The sequence below is a fragment of the Anopheles bellator genome, chromosome 1 (assembly GCF_943735745.2).
Source record: "Anopheles bellator chromosome 1, idAnoBellAS_SP24_06.2, whole genome shotgun sequence".
Lineage (NCBI taxonomy): Eukaryota > Metazoa > Arthropoda > Insecta > Diptera > Culicidae > Anopheles > Anopheles bellator.
The window spans coordinates 45,962,924-45,989,606 of record NC_071285.1 but is presented as its reverse complement, the minus strand read 5'-3'; the positions used below and the strand labels follow the sequence as shown (position 1 = coordinate 45,989,606).

Below are 26,683 nucleotides of genomic sequence, written 5' to 3'. Positions count from 1 at the left end.
AAACACTTCCTTCTCGATTACGCAACGTGGACCGTGGACCCATGTCGGGGCACGTCTTCGTCGCCGCCGCCGTTGACGGTTGGTGCAAAATATTTATCAGCCCTCACGCTCCTGTCACTGAAACAATCAATCAGCCAGCAACGGACGCATATTACACATCCCGGGTCTGACTCCTGTGAGACGGATTGGTATCTAATATTGGCCACCGCTGGTTCTGCGGGACAACTTCCACGTGCACAAGTGTTCCCAATGGAGCCGTGAGGAGTTTGTAAAAACGCGGCGTGACGTCAGCCATTACCGCCGTGATGGACAATTTTGGCAGAGTGCGTGGCGCGCGGTGCATTAACGGCGTAAAGTGGCCCCTCGTGACCGTGACTTTGCCACGAAATAGCAAAACATTTGGGAACACAAAAAACAATATGAAGAATGGCGGTTAACACTTCGGGTTTCTGGACACGATTAATAATGTTTCTCTCTCTCTCTCTTTCTCTGTGTCGTTTTAGGTCCCGAACTGAGCTAATTATTGAGCCGGCCCAAGCCACGAGCCGAGATGCACGTCACAAGCAACCTCAGTCCCACCACCACATCGGTGGTGGTTGGTGAGAAGCGTCCGGGCTGCGAGCAGAAGGACGCCGGCCAGGACACGCGCAAAGTGTCCAGCTTCATCCAACGATTCTACTTCTTTGGCAACCGGTCAGCGCCGGAGGAGATCACTAAAGCAGGCTCCCAGGAAGTCAAGACCGAGTCCCAACCGGCGCCGAGGTCACCGAGAAACTGGCGCGGTGGCGCAGGACTGGACCAGTCCCAGTCATCATCCTCGGACCGCTCGTCGTCCGATTCGCCCGTGCCAGCGTACAGTGTGCAGCGATTGCGGCAGTTTTGGAACAACCGATTGCTGGCCGGATCTACGACCACCGGGGCGACCGTCGACACGCTGACGAGGAAGGCGAAAAGTGCCACAATCGGTGCGCCGGTGGCATCGCGCGCCCTCCACCGGAAGTCCCCGTCCCCGAAGGCCACGTCCCGTTCGTTCCAGCGCAACGGATCGATCGGACGCTCCGGGAGACGCCATTCGCTGCTGGCCGTCGATACGAGCCTGCTGGAGAGTGTGGCCGGCCACAAGCGATCCTCGCAGACGGCGGTGCTTAGCCCCGACCGGAGCGCACCGGTGATCGTGGAGAAACGGCAGTGTGTGGGGGCCTCGGCCACGGCCACCGGGGCCACCGGTGGCACCGTTCGTCGTTCGTTTCCGCTGGCTACGGCGAGCCCGGCGGGCAACCACATACACTGGGCCCGCAGGACCGAGCTGGCCGGCATTCGCGCCTTGTCGCGCGAAGAACAGGTGCCGCATCGCGACAAAATGCCCCTGCGGGTGGAAAACTACGTCAACAATTTTATCGGAGTCGACATCCAGAGTGTGACCACCGGAGCCGGGGAAGATGAGGTGCCACCGACGGAGGAGCCCGGCCCAGCTCCGGTCACTCTCCAACCGAGCGCATCACCCACCCGGAAGGGGGGTAACACGCCGACGCGCAAGATTAGCTTCCTGAACAACGGTTCCCCGTACCGGCGGCGGCTGATGGCCGGCAACGGCACGAAGGTGGCCGCCCTGACCAGCAAGTTCAACCAGATGATCCAGCAGGATGCCCGGTTGCTGGAGGAGGTCAAGAAACGGGGCGGCTACATTCACCGGGCCGGCAACGTGGCCTACAAGGTGCTGGAAGATACCCGCGCTAGTGGCGGCAGTGGCCTGGGGGCATCCGGCGATGGGTACGGGAGTCTTTCCGCACGCAACACCTCGAGCCGTTCGAGTTTGCGCAAGAAGCATTCATCCGCTTCTAACGCCGACGCCGAGAGCTCCGACGAGGTGGCTTCGGTTTCGAGCAAAAGTTCGTCCCTCCGCCGGACCGGCGTCCGGAAGCGGCCGAGCCTGCGGAAGAACCTTTACCGGCGGCCCGAGTGGGCCGAGACGGGCCGCAGCTCACTCGGGGTTCGGAAAGTGCTGGAGATGTTTGAACCGCACCGGAACCGCGGCAAAACGGACGCGACCAGCCCGTGCGGTGATACGGGCAAACCGCCACCGGGCCGGAGCAAGCCGAAGGTGCCGGACAAAAGCGAACAGGTGCTGCTGCTGAAGACGACGAAGGACCAGTCGAAGAGGGCTCAGGGTCAGGGGGAGGACCGAACCGAAGCTGAGGGCGAAAGTGTGGAGCCAGCGGCCACGACGGAAGAACTGGCAGAAGATCCTACCGATCCGCTACCTTCGGAAGGCGATGCCACAGATGGACAGGCGGCAGAGGAGCCCTTCAGTGCTGCCCGGGCACCGGAACCGATCGAAGGTGAGGTGATCACGCTTCCAAGTATTCCACCGAGTGCGGAGGGGCCGCCGATCGCTGAAGTGAAGGAGAAGAAAAAGAGTAAAAGCACCGTATCGAAGATCTACGAACGGTTAACTTTTCGCTCATCGAAGAAGATACAAATCGAGCCAACGGTGCCGGATGCCGACACAGTTCCGGTGGTGCTCCGGGACTCCCCGGAGCCGGCACCGAAGGAGGCTCGCCGATCGTTTGTTTCGTCCATCGAAATCCCAACGATCGTGATCGAAGAAAATCCGGCCCCGGAAGCGGCGGAAGATGCTTCGGAGCAGAAGATCCTTGAAGCGATCAGCAAGGCCAGCCAGCGGATTGAGAATCTGTCGAAAAGCTTCAACGATCTGTCGCTCGCAAACGGAACGGGATCGGTACCACCGGTTCAGGAACCGAAGGAGAAGGAGGAAAGCGGCCTCCAGGTGCGACCGAATGCCTCGTTCCTGTTCGGAAGCGCCCACGCTAGTCAGCGGAACTTTGTCGAGGCCGTCAACACGGTCGTGATCAACAAGTCCGTGTCGATGGACGATCACCAGTTCCCGTGCTTCCGTGGGACCGTGGGCCGGCAGAGTCTTAACGAACGTACCTTAACGCAACGCGGCCATCCGGAGAATGACTACGAGTTGGTTACGCAACCGGACGACGGTGTCGGTTCGGCAACGGTGGTCGGCTCGTCGGCATCCGTTTCGAGCCCGTCGATCGATCTGGTGGAGCTGACCACCAAAATTGAATCGTTTATCCACAAATCGAAACGAGACTCGGACAACCTCTACCAGTGTATCGCGCGGATAGGGGACCGCCCTTGCCAAGACTCAACGCTCCGACCGGACGATACCGTCAGTGTGAACAGCTACGAATCATTCGAGAACTATGAATCCATCGAGCACGGTGTACCGGACGGGTGCACTCAGGCGGCGCGCGATGAGGACACGTACGAAATATGTAGCCCTCCGCCGCCACCACCACCGGGTCCGGCCGGCAGCAACGATCTTACATTGCCCCAACCAAAGCGCAACCTATCGGCGTCGCCCAAAACGTTACCGAAGCACCTGCAGGTGACGTACCAGTCGAACTACGAGAAGATCAAGTACAGCAAGATCCCACCGCGGCCACCGAAACCGGACGACATTCCACTGCCACCGCGCAATAATCCTTCGCTCGGTGCGCCTACGCCCTGCACCACGCCGGTGGGCGTGAGCGAACCGACGAAAAGTTTCGCTGCCGTCGAGTGTGCCTCCGAGGCTCCCTCGAGGCCGGGCGGAGATTTGCTGGACAAATCACCCCACGGACACATCTACGAGGAGAACATTTACGACACGATTCGGAGTGCCGACGATGGGCTGGATTACGACGATCCGGCCAGCATTGGGGCCGGCTCGTCCGGTGAGCTGGAGGGCAGTCTATCGGAGGGCACACCAGCGTCTTCCGCTACACGATCGACCCGATCGCAGCAGCAGCAGCAGCACCATCAGCAGCAACGACCACAGCAACAGTCTCCGACCGGAGACAATGTGTCGTTGGTGTCCTCCAACTGTTACGAATCGATCGGTTCCCGGATCGAGTACGTGCGTCAGCTGGCCCTCCACCACCAGCGGATCGGTGGGTCCACGACGACGCTGGCCTCCGATCAGATCACCAACAGCCTGTACGGCACGACGGGTGGGTTGCTGCCGAGCCTGACGCCACCGAGTGAACGGGGTAGCGACACGAGCAACAACAGTGCCGAATGGACCGACATTTCCGATGACGATTATGGGACCACCGTGACACCGAACGGACTTCTAGTGCCACCGACCGGGCCGAAGCGGCCAAACTTTATTGTGTAAGTTATGCGTGTAGCCGCCCTCTCGGAGACACACTTTTCTCACAACACGAGCTCTCCTTTTCTTGTCCCCCCAAACAGCGTACGGGAACGCAAGCGGACGCACCACACACCGTTAAGATCGCGAAAAGTGGCGCGCATCTCGCACACGAAGATAGACGGTAAGTGGCGCAGCCGTAGCTTCTTCTCGTTCTGTTATGCAAATCATTTCCCGGGCGGCTGGGCGTCACGAGACACACTATCCACCGGCTGCCCTTTTACGATCCCGTTACGGCGGAACGGTATTCTGCGCCGCGCTAATGAAGCGTCGCGGCGCGTGAATTCCTTTCAAATTCCTATTCGGTACGCGCGCATCGCGATTCGAAACATTATTTTGACCGCCCGTTCCGTTCAAATTCGTTTGCTTCCGACGGCCCGCCGATAGGTGGCGCTTTAGCGGAGACACACTGCGCATGTGGAAACGCCTGAAGGTATGCAATCCGGGCAGCGCGTTGGAACGTTGGTGATTTGCGATACAGCTTTTGAGTTCCTCTTTCGAGTCTGAGTATGGGGGGTAATTCGGGCGGGTTGTAAAACATGAGTTTAACTATTGTTTTTCGTGATTAATGTGTCATTCTCAAACCGCGAGCGGCTCACACCGCACGCAACGTACACGCAATGCACCGTCATCGCTCGTTACACGGTCAATCGATGAGAGAGCTGCCGCTGGGAGAAGCAATTATGATTCTTCGCGCGTCGAGTCATGCTTGGGGGTGATGTGAAAAGAAAGCTTCACGATCTGACGATCTTTTCCCAGCTTAACCGGCGCACGGTTGGTGGCAACTAAATTTAATGGAGAAAAACTCTTATGTAAGTCAAACTTGCAGGCACATCTTGTCGGGGGAAAACAAACATAAATCCTCCCATTGGCAGCCTGCCTTCGGCTGGGAATACGGGGAGAAATGCATGCGGTTCCATCTGTGCCGGCACATCTGTTAATTAATCTAATCAGACCTCGTCTCCCCGGGGCGGGTTGGACGACGAGAGTGTCTCTGGTCGCGCGGGTGCATTGCGCCACCGAAAAGAAGTGCACTTGCACCCATTGTCATCCTGATCGTTGTTCGGGATGAGCCGCAGCATACGCAACACACGTGTATGTGTGGGTCGCGAATGGTGTGACGAGAACGCAAGCCATTTTCTGCAGCTTCACAATCGATTACGGAGGCACCCGAGAGTGCGTCGGGAACCCCTTCTGCTGGCGACGGGAGAGACATTAAGAGGAAGACCGAGTGACTTGAGCAATTAATTGACCCCGCTGATTGATCTTCCCGCTGGCACAATGGAACCTCCTTTCGGGCCTTTCAAATTTCTCAACCGATCGCGCCGTTGATTGACGATGCGTTTGCGATGCGATGGTCGCTGCTGCCCACCCACCAAAAAGTGATCGAAAGCGGTGCAAAATGGCCGCCGCTCACGCGTGAAGATGATCGGATGGAGTGCTCTTTTTCGAAATGTCAGCGAAAAAAAAAAATGGGTGCTGCCCGCTCATCAGTCGCACCGCATCTAACCACTAAACACACGCTGTGCTTGATTTGATCTTTTCACAGTTTTGCATCATCTAATGACATTGGCATTGTCCGAGGGGGGAGGTGGCCGGTGTTTCGGTGGGTGCCTCCGGCCAGTGTCTTTGGAGGATCGTTAAATTGGTCTTTGGCGGTGAAAGAACGCGATTCAACTCGGAACGTGGATTTGTCCTGCAAAGTGGCCGCCCCGTGGGGGTGTGAAATTTCGCAGTAACCCCTTCGATGCGGGGGCCGGCGCGGTAAATAAATTACCAAATATTAAATCGACAAAAAGTAACGCATCATCGTGCGGCCACTCAACGAAGGCGTTCGTTTGGAAATGGAAGAGTTTATGTAAGAAAATTGGCAGATCGTGCAGTGTGAAGGAGGGAATGGACGCGTTAGCCATTAGACTAACGCATTGTTGAGGCTGCCCACCCGTTGATGTGAAGGATACTTTTTCTTATTAACCTGTCGTGTCTCGTCTGTGAATCCCCACCATAGGAAATTAAAGCAATGGGGGTACTCTTTAAAGGTCTGCTATTTGGCCGCTGGTTTCAAATAGTCAACTCTCAGCCAATAATACCAAATGAATCAAGAAGGAATTCAAACCAGACTTTAATAGTACCAGCTTCAGAATTCTCCCCAGAATAAATGAAGCCACATAGCAACCATCCAAAAGTTGTAGTTAAATGTCAACTGAAAGAAGCAGTCTCCGTGCACGACACCAAAGCAGGCCGCTATTGCTCCGCGTACACCGGACGTCAAAAGTTTGAGACCAGCGACACTTTCCAACCTCAAAAGTGTTAGGCTACCAAATTTAAGACATTTGAATTGGCTCCAATGTTCAATACCGTTCGGCGCTTGTAACCAGGAAGCACATGAAAACCCTCTCAAGGAGGTCATTCGTAGAAGTAACCGATGCCCGTTGCATAGTATTTGCCCCCTCACAGCCGATGGCCACTGTCACTGTTTGCTCTCCAAAACGGCTCCCCCCCAATAATCTCACTGCCTCACACGGATCACGGCCGGTGGCCTTTAACCGAGCGCAGCTTCGAAGATCGCTCGCCGGCCGAAGCCCCATAATCGGCCCGATTTGTGGCGCGACAGCGCGAGAGACGGTGGTGTGGCCTTCGCGGACATCGCGACTCTCTCTCCCTGACTCCCTCTCTCGCCCTCCCTCTCTCTCTCTCTCTCTCTTTAGCTAAGTGTATCCCCAGCGATCACGAGGCTGTATGTGGCGGGCCACCGAGCGCACCATTTTAGTGAGCTTTTGCGCGTGACGGCGTGCGCACGTTTCGTTGTTTCGTGGTTTCAGTTCGCCAACAACAACGCGTTTGTGTTTGTGTTTTCGAATAAAAAAGGTTTCATCTTGAGAGTGTGAGTCTGCGCGCTTGATCGAGGCGCAACGTGACCCTCAACACCATCGGCCGGTCTGCGTGTATGCGTTGTTACTGTGTGCTGAACGAATGTTTATTCGATTTGAATCGCACCGTGTTTTGTCGAAACGGCTCGAAACGCGAAAAGTAGAGTTTACGGAAAATTAGTCAGCTAATAACACCCCGTGCGTGACACCCCTACACCGTGACGAAAAACTGCATCGCCGGATCTGGGCGAGCAGAAACCAGAAACGCGGTGCGCTTTGTTGCGTGACGAGCTCTGCGCCAGTGTGGGTGTTGCCGATTGTTTGCGGAATGCGGCGCTGTGTTTGGGGCGGCCCAGTAGCGGAACGACACATTATGAGCTGATGGGCTGCCGAAGTGTGTTAGAAATGTGTCTTCCCAAATGCACACCCCCCGTCAAACGATCGTGATCGTGTTATGTAACGATCCAGTTCTTCCCTCCACTGCACCGGGCTTTGTGAGTGTGCCTTTAAGAAGGATTTCCTCAAAATCCGTTGCTGCCCCAAAACACGCTCCTGCGTCACGTGGCCACATTCGAATGCAGAAGAGCCGACCGTCGATGGCAATAAAATACTGGCGACGCGGGGTGCATCAGCACGTTAAAAGTGGTCATTTGTGAGTCGGGCGTGAAATCTGCATCCCGACCGGCCAAAGGCAGCGAAGAAGTGCAAAACCAGGAAAAGAGTCACCCGGGTCCTGGAACTGGAAACACCAGTTCGAGTGGGGCCAATTAATAACGAATGTTTACTGTAAACAACTTTCAGCCCCTTGCTAAGCCCCATCCGTTTAGGACCAGACTCGGCGAGGCTCTTAGCGCTCGATCTGTTTATTCGCAACAATGTGTACTGAAAACAAACAGCTTAAGTTAAGCCACGCAACAAGAGAAAGATTGTTGCCGAAATGGCTCTCCCAAAGCCGGTCGTTCCTTCAAGGTCGGCCACTCAATGGGTTGCCTCCGCTTGGGCTGCCAATTAGCGACAACATACCACCGAAAACCTGCCTCTGGTAATTAGCACTTTTTTGTGGGTCCAGCGCTCGCTAACCCTTTGGTTTCGGGCAGAGTGGTTTATCGCTTACAATAATAACCCACATCCGGTGCACTTCAGAGCGGCCATAATGTCCACAACCCAAGACGGATTCGAGCACGATCTCGCTCACCGCCTCCGGTAGTGTGCGGATGCCAGCTTAACTGTCTGGATCCGGATCGTTGGCCTAAATCCGGGCCACAACAACACTCTCCAGCACACGGTGGAAAGGTTGTCAGATCGGATTTTAAGCACCAAGCGGAAGTTGTGTCATGTTTCCCCAAAATTAGTACGACCACTGGCCGTTCGGGGAGCTGAACATTCCAGGGGGGGCCGAAGGCGGACTTAATGAGGAGGGCGAAACATAACGGACTGGCAACTTTAACACGGCTGCCGAGAGTAAGATGAAGTGGCCAGATGAAGATCGGTTTATCCACTTGCAACTTCAGTTGGGACGTACACGACGACGTACTTCCAAGAAGTGGTTTGTCAGGAAAAAAAGGTTCGCGGATAATAACCGGTGGCGACGGGTCGAGTCGCGCCAAGGCTAACCACACCGCAAACTTGTTCTGCATCTGCGATACATGTGAGATTCGTACGGTTGTGAGCTAGGCTAGTGTACCGACGTGTATCAGGTACTATCGATGCGCCAGACCAAGAATTCATCGCCGTGGCACAAACACCAGCACCAAGGCAGACACTAAAGGTCAACCAAAAGCTGCTGCGTGCGATCATTTCACGCGATGAGATCATACGCAAAGCCCTCCCGAAAAGTCAGCGTAGGAAGTTTTGTCATGGCGATCCGCAGGAGAATGGAACTAATGTTGCCCCGTCGAATCGGGGAAACGACGATCGTAAACTGATTGAAACGATCAGTGGACGGTAATAAATGGCGCTGGGGTGTCCAATGATGCGTGCCGAGGACCGACTCGCCACGGACCACGGAGCGCCGCCAATTGAATGCTTAATTCGAATCGAAAGTGCATCGGGAACCCGGCGCGAAAGTCAACCAGCCCGAGACTCACATTAATGTTCCGAGAGTTCGTTGTCCGATGCGGGGCGTTATGGGTCAGACAAGAGGAACTTCGCTTCAGTGGCGACGTCGGGCACTCCCCGACTTGTGGTTAACCCATGACCCCGCGAAGACGCTCGGCGAACGGAATCATTTCTTCTGGTTAGAAGACTCTTCAAGGGCCTCACTCTGACGTAATGCGGTGCCAAACGCTTGGCCGACCAATAATAAGCTGCTCGTGACTGCGAGCCGGAGCCGTGCGTGAGTCACTCTGGATCTGGATCAAGTTTCCTTAAGTGGATGCTCCACCGTAACCGGTTCGCCGCGTTAGTCGGCACTTTTGGTTCCAGGTGGTCCATTTATTTTTAGGGTCCAACACCAACACCTACGACGTGTGGGACTTGTTTTGCACATGCGTGAACTTGTTTGCCTACCGGAACCGGTTTAGTACCTGTGTGCCGGTGTGGAGAGGTGGCCACAAAAACGGAGCAAATGCTTGTACTCGAACGAACAGCTTTCGGACACTTTTCGGACACTTCTCTCAGAGACCTTGGGTGTTGGGATTTTGTAAGGCCTCCCATCCTCGAGGATCGTTACTCGATAAGTGGCTCTCGAAGTGGCTCGGCTGGAGATTACTTCACCGTCCACAATAATAGGGCCAACACGGTCGATCATCAGCTACCGGCGCTGATGAGGCCTGGCCTCGTCAAGGTTAGCGTCAATCAGGCGATTAGTTGGGGTCTTCGTGACGGGTTTTTGATTTTATTTTAATTGACAACTGCGTGACTCTTGGCGACGAACCGCTAGCACCGGAATTGTCAACTAACTGACCCTAACAAGCTTCCTCACTTCCTCGAGCATTCAAGTCTCTCACCGTCGCGCTGGGAACGGAAGCGTTGCTGGCCCCCAATCCCGAAACAATACGCGGAATGTGGCGTTCTAAACAATAGGCTGGCAGGATGTTGAAGGCAAGGACACACCCGGCGCCACAATTAGTCGTGCCAGTCGTTTGTTTGGGCACTCCAAAGGCCACAAAAATCGGCGAGTAAATCGCGCCTCCCAAGAAGAAAGCTCCCAATCGGATCGGAAAGAAGCGCCACCGCTCTTTATGTAACCGGTTCCCAACCTGACCGGTACTTGATCGCATTAAAATTTGATTACCAATTTTTCAACTGCTGCAATAATTTCAGCGGCTTTTAATTTCCCGCTTCCTTCCCGCGGCGCGCTCACGATCAATTCGACCGGGGATTATCAATTAATTGTCCAATTTCATTTAATACGCCCGGAGATTATCTCCTTTGCGATAGGCGCACGTGTGAGCTGCGTGTGTTAACAGGAAAACGGTCCACATTTAGCCAACCGACGAGCGAGCCTAAATCAATCATTGGCCCTCCCCCAGCAACAAACAATCGATTAACACCATTTTTGGTCCCGCGAAACCAAATCCTACGTCGGGCAGCTTTTAATGGCTTGTGGCAGCGTGAAAGTGCATTTCTGGTGCATTTGCGTGCCACGGTGCGATTGATGCTTTTTCTCTCTCCAATTTTGTGACCGGCCCCAACCTGTTGCCTAAACCACGTCATGTAACGCCCGCGTGAAAAGAAATTAGTTTAACTTACGGTGGAGCGACCGCAAACAGCACAAAAAACGAGAGCGTGTCGCGGCGCCCTAATGCTGAAAGAAATTTACCAGACCGCAGCCCGGCCGTTTTTCTGTGCCATCGTCTCAAAACAATCGTCGTTAGACCGACGAGCCCGTTGTCGACGGATTCATAATCATAATTTACCGAAGCGCAATTTCTTTCTCTCGGCGACGGCCCGGGTTTTTGCGCGGTTTCGCTTTCGCTTGCTAATTCCGCGTAAGATGCGCTCCTTTTCTGCGTTACGCAACCGCAACCGGCGGCGTGTTTGCGAAGTGCGCGAAGAAGAACCGCGTGTTCGATTGGCAAACACAACGGGCAAGCCGCAAAAAAGGCAGTGTTTGAACACAGCAGCGCGAAACGATCGTCAGTCGTTCGTCGTCGTCGCGTGTGAATTATGCAGCCCCAACCAGATAGCATCATCGGCCGGTGGGCCCTTTGGACCCTGCCGTTGTTGGAGGCTAGTCTGCTGGTTGGTCAGTAGTGTGCATTCAAGTGCAACCCGCGTTGCGCATGTGTGGTGGGCGCGCGTCAGTTACGCCGATTCGCCCTAGCGTTAGGTCCCGGCCACGCAACAATGGGCCGCCACCACCTTCGTATGCTATCATCCGTGGGATCGGCATTCTCGGTTCCAAGGCGTGCTAAAGGGCCGCAATCTGGTCCGCGACAATGCGAACGAAAGTGCCACCAGTCACCGCCGAGGTTTTGAATTTATTACAATGATTCGCGAGGTCCACCTGGTCCCAATTTCCTATTTGGAGGAATTTCAACAAGAGTTCTATGAGAGAGACTTTCCATTAGCTCGGAGCCGTTTAGTTGGAGGCTCATGCAACGATTCCGATGTAAATCGCCCAACACTGACCTTCGCGGGATGGTTGTTGCGTGTGCCTAAGCAACAAACTCCACTCGAGTGCATTGCGAGACCTCCGGGCCGCGAATTGTCATCACAATGCAGTGGTGAAAACCTGGGCAAGCAACAGTTTGGCGATAATTCTGAGGCTGTGTTTTTTTTTTTGCTAAACCTTAACACACATCGCGAGCCCCTTTATTATGTTGTCGCAATGGATGTCACACCGGATGCGCGGGCCTCATCATCATTTGTGGTCGCGATTTTATCATTCGTGGCCTACAAACCTCTAACCCGCCAGCGGTGACACCAGAATGGGGTTTTAATGTGGTTTTCTGTACAGTAATGGAGACTTTCGCTGCGGACGATTGCGAATCAAATAGTTTACTAAATTTAGAAGAAAAAACAGCTCCGCTAAGCGATAGGAGTCGGTGATGGTTGGCCCCCTGTTTCTCAGGCCCGATCTCACGCAGTGTTTCGGAAGCCGGACAGGTAACAAAAACTGGGTAGCGGGCGCCGTAAAGCGAAACCCGCCCGCCCCATTGCAGAGTGTGCTCCGGAATGTAATCAAAGAGATCACACCTCTGGTGACCAATCCGTTGGGTGGTGGCCACCCCTTTCACTGTGGCCCCCAAATAGCCCTGGCTCGAATCTGGGCCAAACGAAACAAAAAGTTAATTAAGAAGTTTAAAAGACGGCCCGGGCCTGACCTCGAGCGGCGACGCTAATCGCAAATTCAAATCACAACCGACGTCGGTGTGGAATAGAAACGGAATGGTCAGAAGACATCACGACCTTCGGCCGAGTGAACGCTGGAAATGGGAAACTTTTTTCCAACTTCGAGACCGTCAGAATGATTGCGGTTCGAGAGACCATCACAGGTGCGAGAACCAAACCGGAAGCTGCCCGTAATCCGTAGCGAATTTGGACTACGTCCCCGGTGCGCAGTTGACAAACAATGTTTTGCCGCCTCGTGGACGGCGATCATTATGTGATCTTTTTTTTTCTTGTGGGCCACGTAATAATCGAATGATTGCCTTTAAATTGAACTATTTTTGCCGTTGCGGCAATGACCGGTTGGCGTTGCGTAAGGACCGACGATTCGGACGACCGACCGACCGGCCATCCGTAACGCAAAACGGATGCAATCGGAAACGATCATTTTCTCCGGTTGGGTGAAACTATTTTGTTTACAGCCTGCGCGGGGTTTTATCTCTAATAGTAACCGGGAAACTCACAGTGAATGGCCACGGTCCAATTAGGTGTGTGGTTTGTCTGTGAACGCTACGCCGGTCCCGGTTCGAAACATTCGGAAAGCAGCGCCATCCGGGCATCGTGCGAATCCAGAACCGTGGATCTGTCGGACACACCGGGCAATATAAAATCGGTCGTGCATTTTGTGACGTACCGGATGGGTTTATTGCACACTTCACATCCGTGCGCCTCGTGCTTCGTTGAGCGAAAGTTTTCTGCAGCGGCCTCAAGGGCCTGGCCAACACCCCTTAATCGGACGAGCGGTAGGCGATAGAAATGATTAAAAAGTTTATGAAATTGATGATCGGTTGCCAAAACTCGGGTGACGATCGGCCACACTGCACCGGGCATACTAATTACCGCGCACCACCATTACACTGGGCGCCTTTTGAAGGCAGAGAGACTGGCTTTCGATTCCGGTGGGCCCCCGGGTTTGGTAAGGAAATCCGCGTTTCGTGGCGGTGGCGCAAGCGAACTGTACATTCTGTCAAATAAGTACCGGGAATTTGTGATTTAAAAAAAATGCTTTATTTGATTTTAGATTTTGTTTTTTGGTGCGTAATGTTGCTACATAAGTCACTCACTTATGTTGAAAATTTGCGCTATTTTCAAAGCTCAGTTAATTTTTTACAGCTTTTTTGCGTGAAAGAGTTTTGTCTCACCCGCGATTTCTGCCTTCTCATGATTTAATTGACCAAAAGGCGGTAATTTGAATTTTAGAAACAAGAAAAGGCCAAAGGCATAGCTTCACCATTAGCCACAGTCAACATTTTGAATGCGTCCGCGCTCTTAATTTCGTTTTCTACACAAAATTTAATATAGATTTCTTGCCATCCATTTTTTGGAAGAGCAAAAAATCGCCGGTGGGCCAAGACACGAACACAGTAAAACAGCTGCCAAAGATTAGGTGATAATTTAAAATGGCCGAACTTTTCACCATAAGTCATGTGTAGCAATCTAACGCCACAAAATAATTGGCATTGTTTTGATCACAAAACCACCATTAGCATTGTTTTTATCACAAAAAACCGATCCCCCCATTAAGTGATCCCCAGTTAACGGAAATGATTTAAAAAAAATTATAGCAAATCCCGTCCTTTATGGCTGCCTTTAAGCCATAACCCAGTGGTGAGTGAACGCAGCCCCCGTTTGTGCGCGAAATAGTGCTCCCAATATGAACGACTCCGTCTGGTGGCGATGCAGCCTCCTCCAACAACGGATTCCGACGGGTTCCGTGCCCAGATGGCGCTAGCGTGGCCAACGAATGCAGGTGGCCGACTTTCGGCGGCCACCGAAGGGACAGTGCCCCGTAAGCGCCGACCCCGGGCCGTCGGTGAAGTGTTCGTGTCCTCGACGTCCTCCGTGTTTCTGTGCGATCCTGCCGCCCTGCCGGAAGTGCCAGTGGACGGTGACGTTGCTGGTGCCGGTGCCAATCGACGCCGTGTTGTCGCGAAAAGCGCCAAAGGATCTCCGGGCGGCCGACTGGATCCGGTGTACGAAAATTGCGTCCAATCCGGTGAAGATCGGTGGAGGTCGGTGCGTCCCGTGCACCTAACCTCACTGCGCATTCGGCAACCGGACGATCGGTGGCGCGGTGCCGGGTTGTCCTCGAAACCGCCGGACCACCGTCCACCGGATGTGCCGCCGAGAAGGAAGCACGCGGCCAAAGCGACCGCCCCACAACCTGTGATAGCGAGCGAAGACGAGGACCCGGTTCCGACGGCGACGAACAGTGATCGGTTTGAGCTGCAGCTGGTGTCCGCTTTTCTCGGTGAGTGGAGCTCGTGTTCGATGCATTGTCCTGCTAACTGCTACCCTTTGTATGCCCTTGACTGATAAGAGAGCACCCCACCCCGGGGCAACATCGTCGGCCCGCGCCAGTTGCATTCTGTCGCTCGCGGTAAGTTAGCGTGAAAAATCGGAACGCGGCACAATGGGCCGTTGGCAAGTGGTTCTCGCGGTGGCTGCAGTTTGTTCCGTGGCGGCCCCGCCGGCTCCCGGGCCGGCCCAGTGCGTGGAAACGTCCGAAGGTTACTGTGTGGTGGAGAATGTGATCGCACCATACGGACCGTTTCCGGCGAACGCAACCGCCATCTGGATTCGCAACAGCACCCTGCCGACGGTCGATCGCGCCCTGTTCGCTGCCCTGCCCACGGCCGAGAGTCTGATGATACACCGGCTGCAGGTGGAGCACCTCTCGCTGGACGGTTGTCCCCGGCTGGAGATCCTCTTCGCGAGCTACAACGCGATCGAACGGATCGACGCCGTCGAAGGGCTGCCCCTACGGCAGCTACATCTGTACCAGAACCGGCTCAAGGACATTGGTGGCGTGCGCCGGCTGACTGCTCTCGAGCAGCTGTATCTGCACGAAAATCTGCTCGAATCGATCGCCCTCGAGCAGCTGGCACCGCTCGGGCAGCTGAAAATCCTGACGCTCCAGCGCAATCGGTTGACCACGCTCGGCGCCCTTCGTGATCCGCCCCTGGTGATGCCCCACCTGGAGCAACTGTTCCTGCAGTTCAACCAACTGCCCCACCTGGACACCAGCCTGTGGCGGATGGAACGGTTACGTGCGCTGGATCTGAGCCACAATCGGCTCGGCTTTTTGCTGACCTTCCTGGAGGAGCTACCGTCGCTGCGGACCCTGGAGCTTCACCACAACCCCTGGAACTGTGCCTGGCTCGCCGGAATGCTGGACCGGGCCGCCGGTCGCCAGATGGCACCGGGCGTGCGGGAAGATGAATCGCAGTGCGCGGCAGGACCACTGCTCGATGGGCGGCTTTGCTGTGCCGAAAACGCCACCGCTCCGGATCCGATGCTACTGCTCGTGACCCGCACCGGGATCGTCGATGAGCTGCAGCAGCAAGTCCGGGGTGCCCGACACCAGATCGATGCGCTCGAGGAACGGGAACGCAAACAGGACGCCCTGTTCCGCGGGCTGACGAAACGGTTGGACCAGATCGAGCAGCTTTGTGCGGCCAACCGGCCAGAAGCATAAGTCCGGCGTATGCCCTGTGTTGTGTGTTGTTGTACCGCAATGAGTTTATTGGAACAAAGACCTAACTGTAAACATGCATCGGAGAGGCCGGGTCAGCGTTCACGAAGCGGTACGCCGTGTCGACGATCTTCTCCATCGGCGCGATCCGTTGCTCGAGGGCCCGGTTGCTCGTGTCCAGCTGCGTCACCAGGGTCCGGAGCTGCGCGGCCCGTTCGCCCAAGCTGCGCAGCCGGCTCTCGTGCTGGTCGGTCCGACCGGCGTACACCCGGATAGCCTTGCGCAGCCGATCGACGAGGGTCCGCGCCAGGTCGATGCTTATCCCGAACGACCGCTGGTGGATCGCATCGATCGACGGTGTAGGCCTCGTGTGCCGCCGGTGCAGATCCTCCGCCGACTGCTGCAGGTCCGCCAGCGACCGCTTCACGGTGTCCGCTAGGCGCCCCAACCGATCCGCTTCCTCCTTGACCGCGGCCTTCAGGTGGACGAGTGAGCTCTCGAGCTCCGCTTGCACGGCGGTGGCCCGCTCAAACGGCTCCCGCAGCTGATGCTGCCAGTCGGAGATCCGGTCCTTGCCCGTGTTCGTCTCCGTCTCGAACGCGTACTGCAAGAGATCGAAGCGCCGCTGCAACCCGCTCAGCTCGTCCCAGTGCGCCCCGAACACGTCGGTTGAGAAGTCGTGCTCGGCTGGCTCGAAGCAGCAGACACTCTGTAGGTTCCGCATCGAAAGCCGCTCACAGCGGGCGGGCTCGTCACGATCACTGACCGTGACTCGCTGCTGCTCCTCAAAGTAGAGCTGCGCCTTGCTGAGCCAATCGCAGCTCCACTCGTTCCCGGCGTACGAAATACGCTTCAGGGCAGCTCCGAGGTCCTGCAGCTCGCCCTCCAACAGGTAGAGGTTGTTCCCGGACAGATCGAGCGTGGTGAGCGAATCCAGGTGCCAACCGGTGAACTTGAGCGTCACCAGCCTGTTCCCCGCCAGCGACAGGTGCCGCAGCTTGAGCAGTAGCGCCCCGTTGCCCCCCGGCACATCCCCCAGTTCCACACTGAGCAGCTGGTTTGCGGCCAGCGAAAGGCTGTGCAGTTCGGTCAGGTTGGCGAAATCCGACAGAAGGACCCTCTGGAGCAGGTTCCCGTCCAACGAGAGCACCCGCAGACGTTGGAACTTCCCGTCGAACCGGGGCACGGCCTGCAGTCGGTTGTGGGTTAGCACCAGGGAGCTGAGCTGGTGGTCAACACCACCCGGCTCAAAGTCCACCGCCTCCAGACCGCTGCCGTTGACGGTGACGTGCCGCAGACCGCTCCAGATCGTAACGTTCCGGATGGCCATCGCGCTGAGGGTGAGATCCTGCACGGTGGGTAGTTTCCGGGCCAGTTCCAGCGAAAAGTGCGGTATCTGGCCACCCTCCATACTGAGCACCGGTTGGTCCGCGTCGAACGAAGCATTCCGGACGGATTCGTCCGTCAGAAGCTGAACATCCTTCAGCACACACGCTCGATCGGCCTTGGTGGTGGCCGGCTCACAGCCGTAGTGGACAGCCTGGACGGTGGCTAGGGCCAGAACCAACGCAACCACACTGCTGCTGACGAGATGGAACGGAAGCGCCAATCAGTACCCGTGACGTACCTACGTAATGTGGTACCTACCAGAGCATGGTCCGGAATGAACCGATCACTTGGGCGACTCACTCGCTACTGGACCCTGTTGCCAGCGCTAGGGACCTCTTGCCTTATCTCGTCCTTATCAAACAAATGGAAACAACAACGAGGCCCCGTATCAGCTACACCGATCGCTCGGACTCTACTTCTTTATTGTGGAACACTTGTCGTTCACGTGGGCCCTAAACATCGACAGCCTGGCCTGGACGTCCCGCAACTTGTCCGCACCGCGCTTGACGGCGGTCCGCATCTCGTGCCGGATTACTTTCGTGTGCAGCGACAGATCCCGTTGGGTGAAATCCATCGCTTTCCGCGTGCGTTCGAACTGATCCCGCATTTTCCGCATGTCGTCCTGCAACTGCTTCAGGTCCTCCGTGCAGTCAGTGTACGGTGCGGCCGGAGCTGACGCTGCGGGCGCTACCCTGACGCAAGTTGCTGTGGCTTTCCCGCTTGGCTGATCCGGTTCCATTCCCGAACCCGTCTCTAGTGGTTCGTCGCCCGAGGACTCCACCTCCGACGAAACGTTACACTCTTCCGGTCCCTTCGCGATGCTCTGCTGGACCTCGCGCAGTCGCTTGCTGAGGTTGGCCTCGATTTGTTTGCAGCGGTCCTCTAGCTCTCTGGTCTTGGCCATGTACTTGCCCTCAAGCGTATCGTACTTCTTGAGCTCATCGAAAAGCTCACCCTCGGCAGTGGCGGACTCTTGCACCTGGCAGCAGATGCTGGTGTCGCCGATGCCCTCGCAGTTCGCGTCACTATCCGCAATCCGGACCTCGTTCGTCCGCAACACGGTCAGCATGGACCCGAGCGCTGCACACTGCCAATCGTTGCCAGCCAGGGACACGCTGCTCAACTCCGTCAGCCCGTCTAAGCCTTCGACACGCGTCAGGTTGTTGGAGGCTAGCTGGAGCTGGGCCAGCGATTCCATACTCCAACCGGCCACCTTCAGCACGGTCAGCGTGTTGTTCTGCAGACCCAGCTCGGTTAGGACGGGGAGCGACAGAGAGGGGGGAGAATTCACATGGTTGATACGGTTGCCGGCCAGAAGGAGCCGCTCGAGCTGGGCCATGCTGGCAAAGCATTCCATCTCCAGGGTGGACAGCAGGTTGTGCTCCAGGTGGAGCTCCCGCAGGTTGTGAAAGGCGCACAGATCTGCGACACTCTTGAGCCGATTATTGGACAACTTCAGTGTCTGAAGTTTGTAGTCCTTTCCATCGATGGTGTCCGGGTGGATCGTGTGCAGGTGGTTGTTTTCGGCCAACACCTGCACGAACTCACGGGCGATGCACAGCTCCTCCAGACCGGTCCGACCGATCGTCACCTTCTCGAACGTACGGAACCGGTCGCAGTGCTTCGTGCGGAACGCCTTGATGGTTCCAGCTTTGATGGCGAGATACTTTCGACCACTGGCATCCTGTAGCGTCAATTCCTGGCTCGGGTCGTCAAAGTGCAAACCGTTGATTATGCACGCCAGGGACGACGCCGATGCGCACTTGAGTGCAATTTCTGGAGTGGTCTGTGGCCGTACAAACGACACCACCAGACAGCTGGGAAGTACACACAGGAGGATATAGGCGGTCCCAAAGGTAGAGGCGGCTCCAAGAACTTACCAGCACAGGAAGGAGTAGCGTAGTAACATTGCGCTGCGATCGTTGCTGCGGTTCCGCGCCACAGCCAGCCACAAACTGGCGATCCTTCGGCGGGCCCAGCTCTCCCTAGGCCCTGTGGCAACTTTGTTTGGCACAAAACTTACTGGAACGGTTTACAAAATCGTTGACGGTTGCCGGAGGTCACAAAATGGAACGAGGTCAGATTACGCCGATCAGACAGATTCCTATCAGCAACCGGGATGAGACATTGTAGCACCGTGAGTGGCGGAGATAAGCCACCGATCATTTGGATGTTGCGACTCAATCCGCGTTCTCCATCGGTCGGTGGCGCATCGTATTAACTCGCCCAGAAAGGATGACTTCTGCTGTGTGGTAAGTAACTTCGACCTGCGCACGGCCACATTTCCTTGTCGGCGAGAAGCTTTACGATTCAACCCGTTCCTGACAGTGCGGCGACGGTGCTGGTGATCCTTTCGTCGGTCCTAGCCCCAACTCAAGGTTGGTTTTCGAACGAGTACTTCTGCCAATCGCGGGGAACCGAGTGCCAAATCGAGGAGCTGGTGCTGGAGACGGATGCCGCCATCGGCGACGCCCGGTTTGGTCCGATCAAAGGATCCCTTCTGGTCGAGTCGGGACGCATACCGCACGTCACGCGTGCCCTGCTGAAGAAGTGGCCGGACGTGAACGACTTGACGCTGGACCGACTGGGAGTCCAGAGTTTGTTTGTCGGTCCGAAACTCATGCACCTGTCGGCGGTGGGGAATGCCATCGAGTCGTTGGTGGTGGACAACGACGATAACGGCACCTCGTTCGGTCTCAGGACGCTGCAGCTGTCGAACAATCGACTCACGGCCCTGACGGTGGTCAGTCGGTTCGTGCAGCTCCGGGTCCTGAATTTGGACCACAACCAGCTCACCACCCTCGACCTGGGGGTGTTCGGCAAACTAGCCGAACTGCGGGTGCTGTCGGTGGCCCACAACCAGCTGACCACGGTGGTGCTCGCCCCGCAGAGCGCTCCGCTACAGCTAGACAAGCTGCGCAGCCTGTCGTTCGCCGGAAACGATCTCATCGCACTGGACATGCAGCACTGGGAGTTCGCATCGTTGGCGGACCTGAACCTGACCGCGAACGGGCTGAACTGGGTGGAGGGAAAGTTGGATCAGTTCCCGGCCCTGGCGCACGTTGAGGTGGCCCGCAATCGCTGGAACTGTGACTGGCTGTTGGTGCAGAACCTATACGCAATGGAAGTGCCGGATCAGCGCTTTACGCTCGACCAGGACCCGGCCGGACGCTGCGAGGAGGAAAAGCTGACGCGCATGGGCCGGCACTGTTGCACCTCGGAGAAGGTTGCACCGGGCGCGATGGACGTGTACGACAGCAAGTGGTCCGAGATTGGCGCTCTGTCGAAGAACATCACCAACCTGAACCGCACGCTTCTGGAGAGTGCCAACGCCACCGTGCGCTTGATCGAGGCACACCACAACACACTGTCCGGTCGGCTCGAGGATCTGCTGGAGCGTCAGAACCGGACGGACACCGCACTCAAGTCGTTGGCCGTGACAGTCGACGAACTAAAGGACGACGACGTAAGCCGGCTCGAGTCACGGATGAGGGACCAGATCGAACAGGTACGGGACGCGATCAACGAGCGCTGGAATGGCACACAATTGGCGGACGCAAACACAACCTTGGGGAGCAGCTGGCACCAGACCAGCGTGGCGCACGAGACGGCCCTGAAGGAGCTTCGGGGACTGCTGCAGCAAAGCACGCAGCAAATGCAACTCTACACCGATAAGGCCTACAAACAGCAGGCCGTGCTGGAGCGACAGTCGAAGGACATGGACAGCATTCGGGAGCTGCTGGACCGAGCCGTCGCCCAGAGCAGCACGCTCCAGGCACGTGTCACCGAAAAACTCGAACGGAAGGTGGAAGCCCTGCTCGAATTCCTCGCCCAAATAAGCGAAGACAACGGCGAATCGAACACGGATTTCTTGTGAATCTTTTTCGTTTATTAATAAACTTGTCGTCGGTTAGTTAAAGCGCCGGGTCAGCTCGATCCATTCGCTGCCCCACTGTGCCACCAGCGCGTCCGTTTCGATGGCCTGGCCGAGTAGTCGGTTTTTCATGTCGATCATAAAATGAACCAATCGCTTCTCGTTCTGTACTTTTTGGGCCATCGTGGCCTCCAGTTCCTTGGCGTGTTCGACTAGGGTCGCCAGTTCGCCCCGCAACTTCTCGACATCCTTTCGGGTGACCGGTGCACCGGCGGCCAGCGCTTTGTTCAGCTGGTCCTGGAGTTTGACCTCGAACCGCTCCACCAACAGATCCCACTCGCGCGGGAGCCGTTCCTGAAGGGCTTCGATCGTGCGCATCTTCTCGCGGGCGATCCGTGTTTCGGCCACAAACGGCTGCTCCGCGCTCCCGGGGGTGGCCGCCGCGAATTGACAGCATACGCCGGCCACCTGCTCGAACGAACAGTCCACCTGGCTGCGGTCGATCACGATGGTGCCGGCGTCCGCTAGTGCCCCGGTCAGCCACGGGCAGCTCCACCGGTTACCGACCAGATTGAGTCGGGCGAGACTCACAAACTGCTCGAAATTCTGGAGCCCTGCCAGTTCGACCAGTTGATTGTCGTCCAGGAGCAAGGTCTCTAGATACGGCAACTGCCACGTGCCCATTTCGAGCACCTGCAGCTGATTGGAGGCCAACGATAGGTGGACGAGCTCACCGAGCTCGAGCGGTGGCGATGGGACCGGCACGACACTAGCGATCCGGTTGCCGGCCACCGACAGCCACCGCAGCCCGGTCATCCCTTGGAACGGACCCATCTCGAGCACCGAGATGGCGTTGCCATCGAGCCGTAGCTCCACCAGCTTCCGGAACGGGGCTAGCTGCGATACGTTCGCGAAGCGATTCGAGCGCAGATCGAGCACCTTTAGGCGGTGCGCTGACGATGAAGCACTGACCCGGCCGTCGGTGGACAGGTTCACGATCCTGTTGCCACTCAGCCGGAGCTCCTCAAAGTTTGCCCGCACGAACACACTCTCCAGCTGCAGTCCTTCGAGCTGCAGCGTACGAAGTTTCTCCATCCGGTCGGTCATCGGACGCGACAGCATTTTAAGGTGCCCGCTGGCCACCTGCAGCTGGGTTCTGTTGGCCAGATCCGGCCATTCAGATCCATCGTTGAGCGACTTTACAAGGCACACTTTACTTCTCTCGCTGGCACAAGCCGCTGTTTCGGTGGTGGATCCGGCAGCCGTCGCAATGCCAACGGCGGTGCACAGCCTGTAATCGAAGGTGGTCACAGGTTGCGATTGGCTCCAAAATGTGTTCCCGCGGGTCCGAAAGGATACTCACAGGACGAAGGTGTACATCACGGCACGGCGCTGACGTTGTACTGAAGATTGAGCTCGGCCTAATCGCAGCTGTTGTCGGCGCGATCTGCGAGATCAAATCAGGGTCTTATCAGGGGTCTGGGATGTGTCGATAAGGAAGCGAGACGTGCCATTCTACTTTGTCTCTAATCGAGTCGCTAATCTAATCGTCTGATGTGCGCAATCTCTAATCTCTGTCCCACACCGTTTTTGTCTTCTTGCAGATGATTCCGATCACCATTATGAGTCACTGTATTCGATCGGATCGAACGACTATTACCACCACCACCGACCGGATGGCGAACGATCGCGGGTCACCGTGGCCAGCGGTGTAACGAATGCCCACCAGGTCAACTTCCACGAGCACCGCGGGATCCCTGCTGTTGCCGAATCGGACCCAGCGCTTCTTGCCAATGACGACGAGTTTGATTCGTTCGATTCCGACGATAGCGACGACGGTGACGAGAATCACCGGAACCGCACCGATAGCGGCGTGGACATCCGGAACGCCAAGCTGCCCGATCCGCCACCCTCCGCCAGCCAGGTCTACGTGCTGGTGCAGAAGATCAAGAGCCTGGGTAGCACCCTGTCCAAGTCGGAGATCGCGAAGGGCTTCAACAAGTTCTCGAAGCGGAAACAGCAGCAACCGGCACCGGCACCACCAGCAAAGGCCGTGGCCGGAGTGGCCACGTACGAGAATGCCATCCTGCCACCGAAACCGTCGTCGAAGGTGGCGAAAGCGAAGGCGTCGGCGTTCAAGCTGCCGCTCCCTTTAGGCGGGACGGCCGCCGCCGCCCCGAAGCCACCGCCGGAGGACTACGTCAACAGCGAGGTGGCCGGTGGTGGGCGGCAAACTCACTCACACTCGTGCTCCTCGTTGCTGCCGTCGCCCTCTGCACCCAGCTCGCCTTCTAGTGGCCCTCCACCGGCACCGGTGTTGGGGGGCACCGCCGATCTCCGGAGTACGAGCGAATCGAGCAACGTGAGCACCGTTCCGACGGTGGCCAGTGGCGGTGGCACTCCGCTCCAAACATCGAACCGGACCAAGAAGCCCAAAAGCAGTAAATCGTTACGCTCGAAGCTCCGCAAGACCCTAGTGTCCGACTCGACGAACCTCAACATTGGCAGCTCGTTCAACGGTTCGCGGAGCACGTTCTACGTGACCACCACGGCCGGTGGTGGCGCTTCCGGTGCGGACGTGGATTCGGGCATTTTCAACGGTCTCGAGGCAATGCCCGGTGCGACGGGAACGCCAGGGTCACTGCTGTCCCCTTCGTGCGAGGATACCCGCCGCCGGTCGATCGCTTCGGTTGCGAGTGGTGGGCCAACGAATCGGCCTACGATTCCACCGCCACCACCACCCCTATCCCCGGTGGTCTCACCTATCGTCGAAGGGACCCACAAATCGTGCCCACAACCGGCGGTTGGCCCGAAGTTCCCGGCACGCAAACTGGGAGCCACCTCGTGGTACGCCGAGTGCGGAGTGTTCCTGCAGTCACCGTCACCGTCACTGAAGGACGGGCCGACGATGCCACTGCTGGCATCGCCAACGGCCACCACGAACGGTTCGTCGTCCGCGTCGTGGTACGCCGAGATCTACCAAACGAGCGGGGCCTCCGTGGCCAGTTCGAACGAAAGCTCCGGCGTATCGACCGGTGGCGAGGGCGGCCCGGGTGATGACCACTCGCACAGTATGTTCGTGAACGAACCGCTCTATCAGATCTACAACGCGGCCAAACTGGAGTCGATCACGCGCGACATCGACGCCGAGATTAACGGCCAGGCGGAACTGTACGACGATGGGTACGAGAAGATTTCGGACCGTGGCCGTGGAGGGGATGCAGACCGCGACGATGACGCTGGTGGCGGTGGCGATGGCGGGGTTGGTAGTGGCGGTTCCAGTGGCGATGGCTCGACCGATGGCAGCGAGTTCTCCGCCCACAATGGTAGGCATCACCGGCATCACCCATCGCTTCGGAAACCATCCCGACCGACGGCACTGGAACTGATCGAACCGCACGTCGGCAAACTACGGACGCTCTGGTGCGAGATTCCGGAGGTGCGCAACTCGGAGATTCTGGGTAAGTTCCGAATCCTGCGGCCCCCCTCAACGGTTCACTAATGTACTTTCGCTTCGTTTTAGCGACCCTCACGCCGACGGAGAAGCGGTTGCAGGAGGCCAAGTTCGAGATACTGACGTCCGAGGCATCGTACCTGAAGTCGCTCAATCTGCTCCGGACGCACTTCGTGAACCACCCGGCGTTCCGCGACGTGCGCATCCTGTCGTCGGCCGAGCGTAAGACGCTCTTCTCCTCGATCATCCCCGTGCAGGAGTGTTCCGATCGGTTGCTGTGTGATCTGGAGAACTGCTGGCAGGACAACATCATGCTGCTCGGGTTGAGCCACAGCATCTACAAGCACGCCGAGAAGCAGTTCCACGTGTACGTCACGTACTGTGAGCACCAGGCGAAGATCGATCGCACGCTGAAGGCACTGAAGGCCAACAAGTCCGAGTTTGCGAAAACACTGGCCGAGCTCGAGTCGGATCCGGTCTGCTGCAGCCTCAGCCTGTCCTCGTTCCTGATGCTTCCGATGCAGCGGATCACGCGCATGCGCCTCCTGCTCGACGCAGTCCTGCAGCGGTGCCGGACGGACGACGACGAGTTCGGAAGCTGGGAGAAAACGTTCGTCCTGATCAATCGCATCCTGACGCGCTGCAACGATGCCGCCCACCGGAGCGAGCAGATGCACGAGATGGAGCTGCTGTCGCGGCAGATCGAGTTCCCGACCCACATCCGGCCGCTTCCGATCGTACCGTGCGGCATCGGGGCGGCGCCGAGCAGCATGCACCGGAAGCTGGAGAAACGCGGCGAACTGGTCCACCTGCTGTGGCGCGGCGACGACGCAAAGCTAACGTTCGGCAAAAAGTTCTCCAAAAGCAACGTGTACGCGTTCCTGTTCACCGATTTGCTCGTCCTGACCAAAAAGAAGAGGTAATGACGCGCTCTCCTTCCCACGTTTGGCAAGTTCTTCATGCTTACCCTTGTTTTTCGCTCCCCCTCCCGGCAGTGATGAAAGCTACCTAGTGGTCGACTACTGTCAGCGGGCACTGCTGGCGGTGAGTTCCGGGGACGTGGTGCCCGGACTGCCGGCGAAGGAAATGCAAACGCTCGGTAAAAACCTCATCATCATGACGCTGCTGGAGAACCACGAGGGAAAGACGATCGAAATGGTAAGAGCGCGGACCCAAAAGAAGCGCCACGCAAACTCACGTTATTCACTTTCACAGATTGTTAGCTGCCCGTCGGAAACGGAACGCGAGCGGTGGTTGACGGTGGCGGAACCGCCCGCTTCGGAGAACCCCGAGGAGAAGATCTACGAGCAGTGGGACTGTCCGCAGGTGATCGCGGTCCACCCGTACCAGGCGCTCCAGCCGGACGAGCTCGATCTCGACATCAAGGATGTGGTGCACGTGCATCGCAAAATGGCCGACGGTAGGTAGCAGCAGTTACATTGGGTGGCGCAAATCGATAACAATGTGCTTGTGGTTCCAATACACAGGCTGGTACGAAGGTGAACGCATCCGGGACGGGGCCGTCGGATGGTTCCCGAGCAACTACACGAAGGAAATTCCGTCGCCCCACATACGGGCCAAACACATCAAGCAGCGCCACATGCTGCTGACCTATACCTCCAAATACATCGATACTGCCAGCAAGGGCCACCACCAGCAGCATCATCATCAGTATAGCCAGTACCACCATCAGCATAACCATCATCAAGGGCAAGGCAAAAAGTGATCCCGCAGGCTCGGTGGCAGGAAGCATTTGAAGATTGAGTTGTGTAAAGTAGCGCGCTGTACAGGGCTGTTAAAGAGAATGCTCGAATACGGTTTTAGTCAGTTAGAATGCATATATACTTAGTGTTAGTGTTTAGTGTAGATAGTGTATGTAAATTTGCTACTTACTTGTTTCATCCTATTCTATTTCTCCTTTTTTTTCGTTGTTATATCGCATGGTAAATGTATATTGAATTCGAAAATTACTCTCCCGACGGTGTCGGTGCATTTAATTGAAGAAAGAAACTCAGCCGTCGCAGCCGCAGGACGAGTGTGTCGCCTTGTTGAGAAATCTACT

The 26,683-nt window shown here is 56.7% G+C and overlaps 6 protein-coding genes across 7 annotated transcripts; 3 read left to right on the top strand and 3 right to left on the bottom strand.

Annotated features, from left to right (window-relative positions):
• The first annotated feature begins 550 nt into the window (after positions 1–550).
• Positions 551–26,555, top strand: LOC131215719 (uncharacterized). Its single transcript, XM_058210111.1, has 7 exons — positions 551–4,188; positions 4,270–4,349; positions 22,772–24,628; positions 24,691–25,540; positions 25,617–25,779; positions 25,837–26,041; positions 26,109–26,555. Exons 1-7 carry the CDS (start codon positions 551–553, stop codon positions 26,345–26,347), a joined length of 7,032 nt encoding a protein of 2,343 aa, XP_058066094.1. The 3' UTR covers positions 26,348–26,555.
• LOC131215015 (reticulon-4 receptor-like 2) lies at positions 14,518–17,557 on the top strand. The gene is made up of 2 exons (XM_058209385.1): positions 14,518–14,680; positions 14,750–17,557. The coding sequence occupies exon 2, from the start codon at positions 14,843–14,845 to the stop codon at positions 15,905–15,907; it is 1,065 nt and encodes a 354-aa protein (XP_058065368.1). The 5' UTR covers positions 14,518–14,680; positions 14,750–14,842; the 3' UTR covers positions 15,908–17,557.
• LOC131215012 (uncharacterized) lies at positions 15,912–17,639 on the bottom strand. Of its 2 annotated transcripts, none has more exons than XM_058209382.1 (2): positions 17,552–17,639; positions 15,912–17,484 (listed from the first exon to the last, which is right to left on the bottom strand). In XM_058209382.1, the coding sequence occupies exons 1-2, from the start codon at positions 17,557–17,559 to the stop codon at positions 15,969–15,971; spliced, it is 1,524 nt and encodes a 507-aa protein (XP_058065365.1). In that variant the 5' UTR covers positions 17,560–17,639; the 3' UTR covers positions 15,912–15,968. The 2 variants fall into 2 exon arrangements, with proteins under 2 accessions (XP_058065365.1, XP_058065364.1); XM_058209381.1 differs by having other exon boundaries at positions 15,912–17,487; positions 17,552–17,600.
• Positions 17,680–19,293, bottom strand: LOC131215013 (uncharacterized). The gene is made up of 2 exons (XM_058209383.1): positions 19,174–19,293; positions 17,680–19,110 (listed from the first exon to the last, which is right to left on the bottom strand). Exons 1-2 carry the CDS (start codon positions 19,200–19,202, stop codon positions 17,706–17,708), a joined length of 1,434 nt encoding a protein of 477 aa, XP_058065366.1. The 5' UTR covers positions 19,203–19,293; the 3' UTR covers positions 17,680–17,705.
• On the top strand, positions 19,410–21,253 carry LOC131215011 (uncharacterized). The gene is made up of 2 exons (XM_058209380.1): positions 19,410–19,545; positions 19,622–21,253. The coding sequence occupies exons 1-2, from the start codon at positions 19,529–19,531 to the stop codon at positions 21,168–21,170; spliced, it is 1,566 nt and encodes a 521-aa protein (XP_058065363.1). The 5' UTR covers positions 19,410–19,528; the 3' UTR covers positions 21,171–21,253.
• On the bottom strand, positions 19,689–22,593 carry LOC131215014 (uncharacterized). The gene is made up of 2 exons (XM_058209384.1): positions 22,531–22,593; positions 19,689–22,458 (listed from the first exon to the last, which is right to left on the bottom strand). The coding sequence occupies exons 1-2, from the start codon at positions 22,545–22,547 to the stop codon at positions 21,204–21,206; spliced, it is 1,272 nt and encodes a 423-aa protein (XP_058065367.1). The 5' UTR covers positions 22,548–22,593; the 3' UTR covers positions 19,689–21,203.
• Positions 26,556–26,683: the final 128 nt, after the last annotated feature.

Excerpts from the sequence above, each read along its gene's own strand:
- LOC131215719 (XM_058210111.1), top strand. The coding sequence starts at position 551 with ATGCACGTCACAAGCAACCTCAGTCCCACCACCACATCGGTGGTGGTT. Across the intron at positions 4,189-4,269 it reads AAGCGGCCAAACTTTATTGT|CGTACGGGAACGCAAGCGGA; the intron begins GTAAGTTATGCG and ends CCCCCCAAACAG. Across the intron at positions 24,629-24,690 it reads GCGCAACTCGGAGATTCTGG|CGACCCTCACGCCGACGGAG; the intron begins GTAAGTTCCGAA and ends GCTTCGTTTTAG.
- LOC131215015 (XM_058209385.1), top strand. The coding sequence starts at position 14,843 with ATGGGCCGTTGGCAAGTGGTTCTCGCGGTGGCTGCAGTTTGTTCCGTG.
- LOC131215013 (XM_058209383.1), bottom strand. The coding sequence starts at position 19,202 with ATGTTACTACGCTACTCCTTCCTGTGCTG. Across the intron at positions 19,111-19,173 it reads CGCTACTCCTTCCTGTGCTG|CTGTCTGGTGGTGTCGTTTG; the intron begins GTAAGTTCTTGG and ends TGTACTTCCCAG.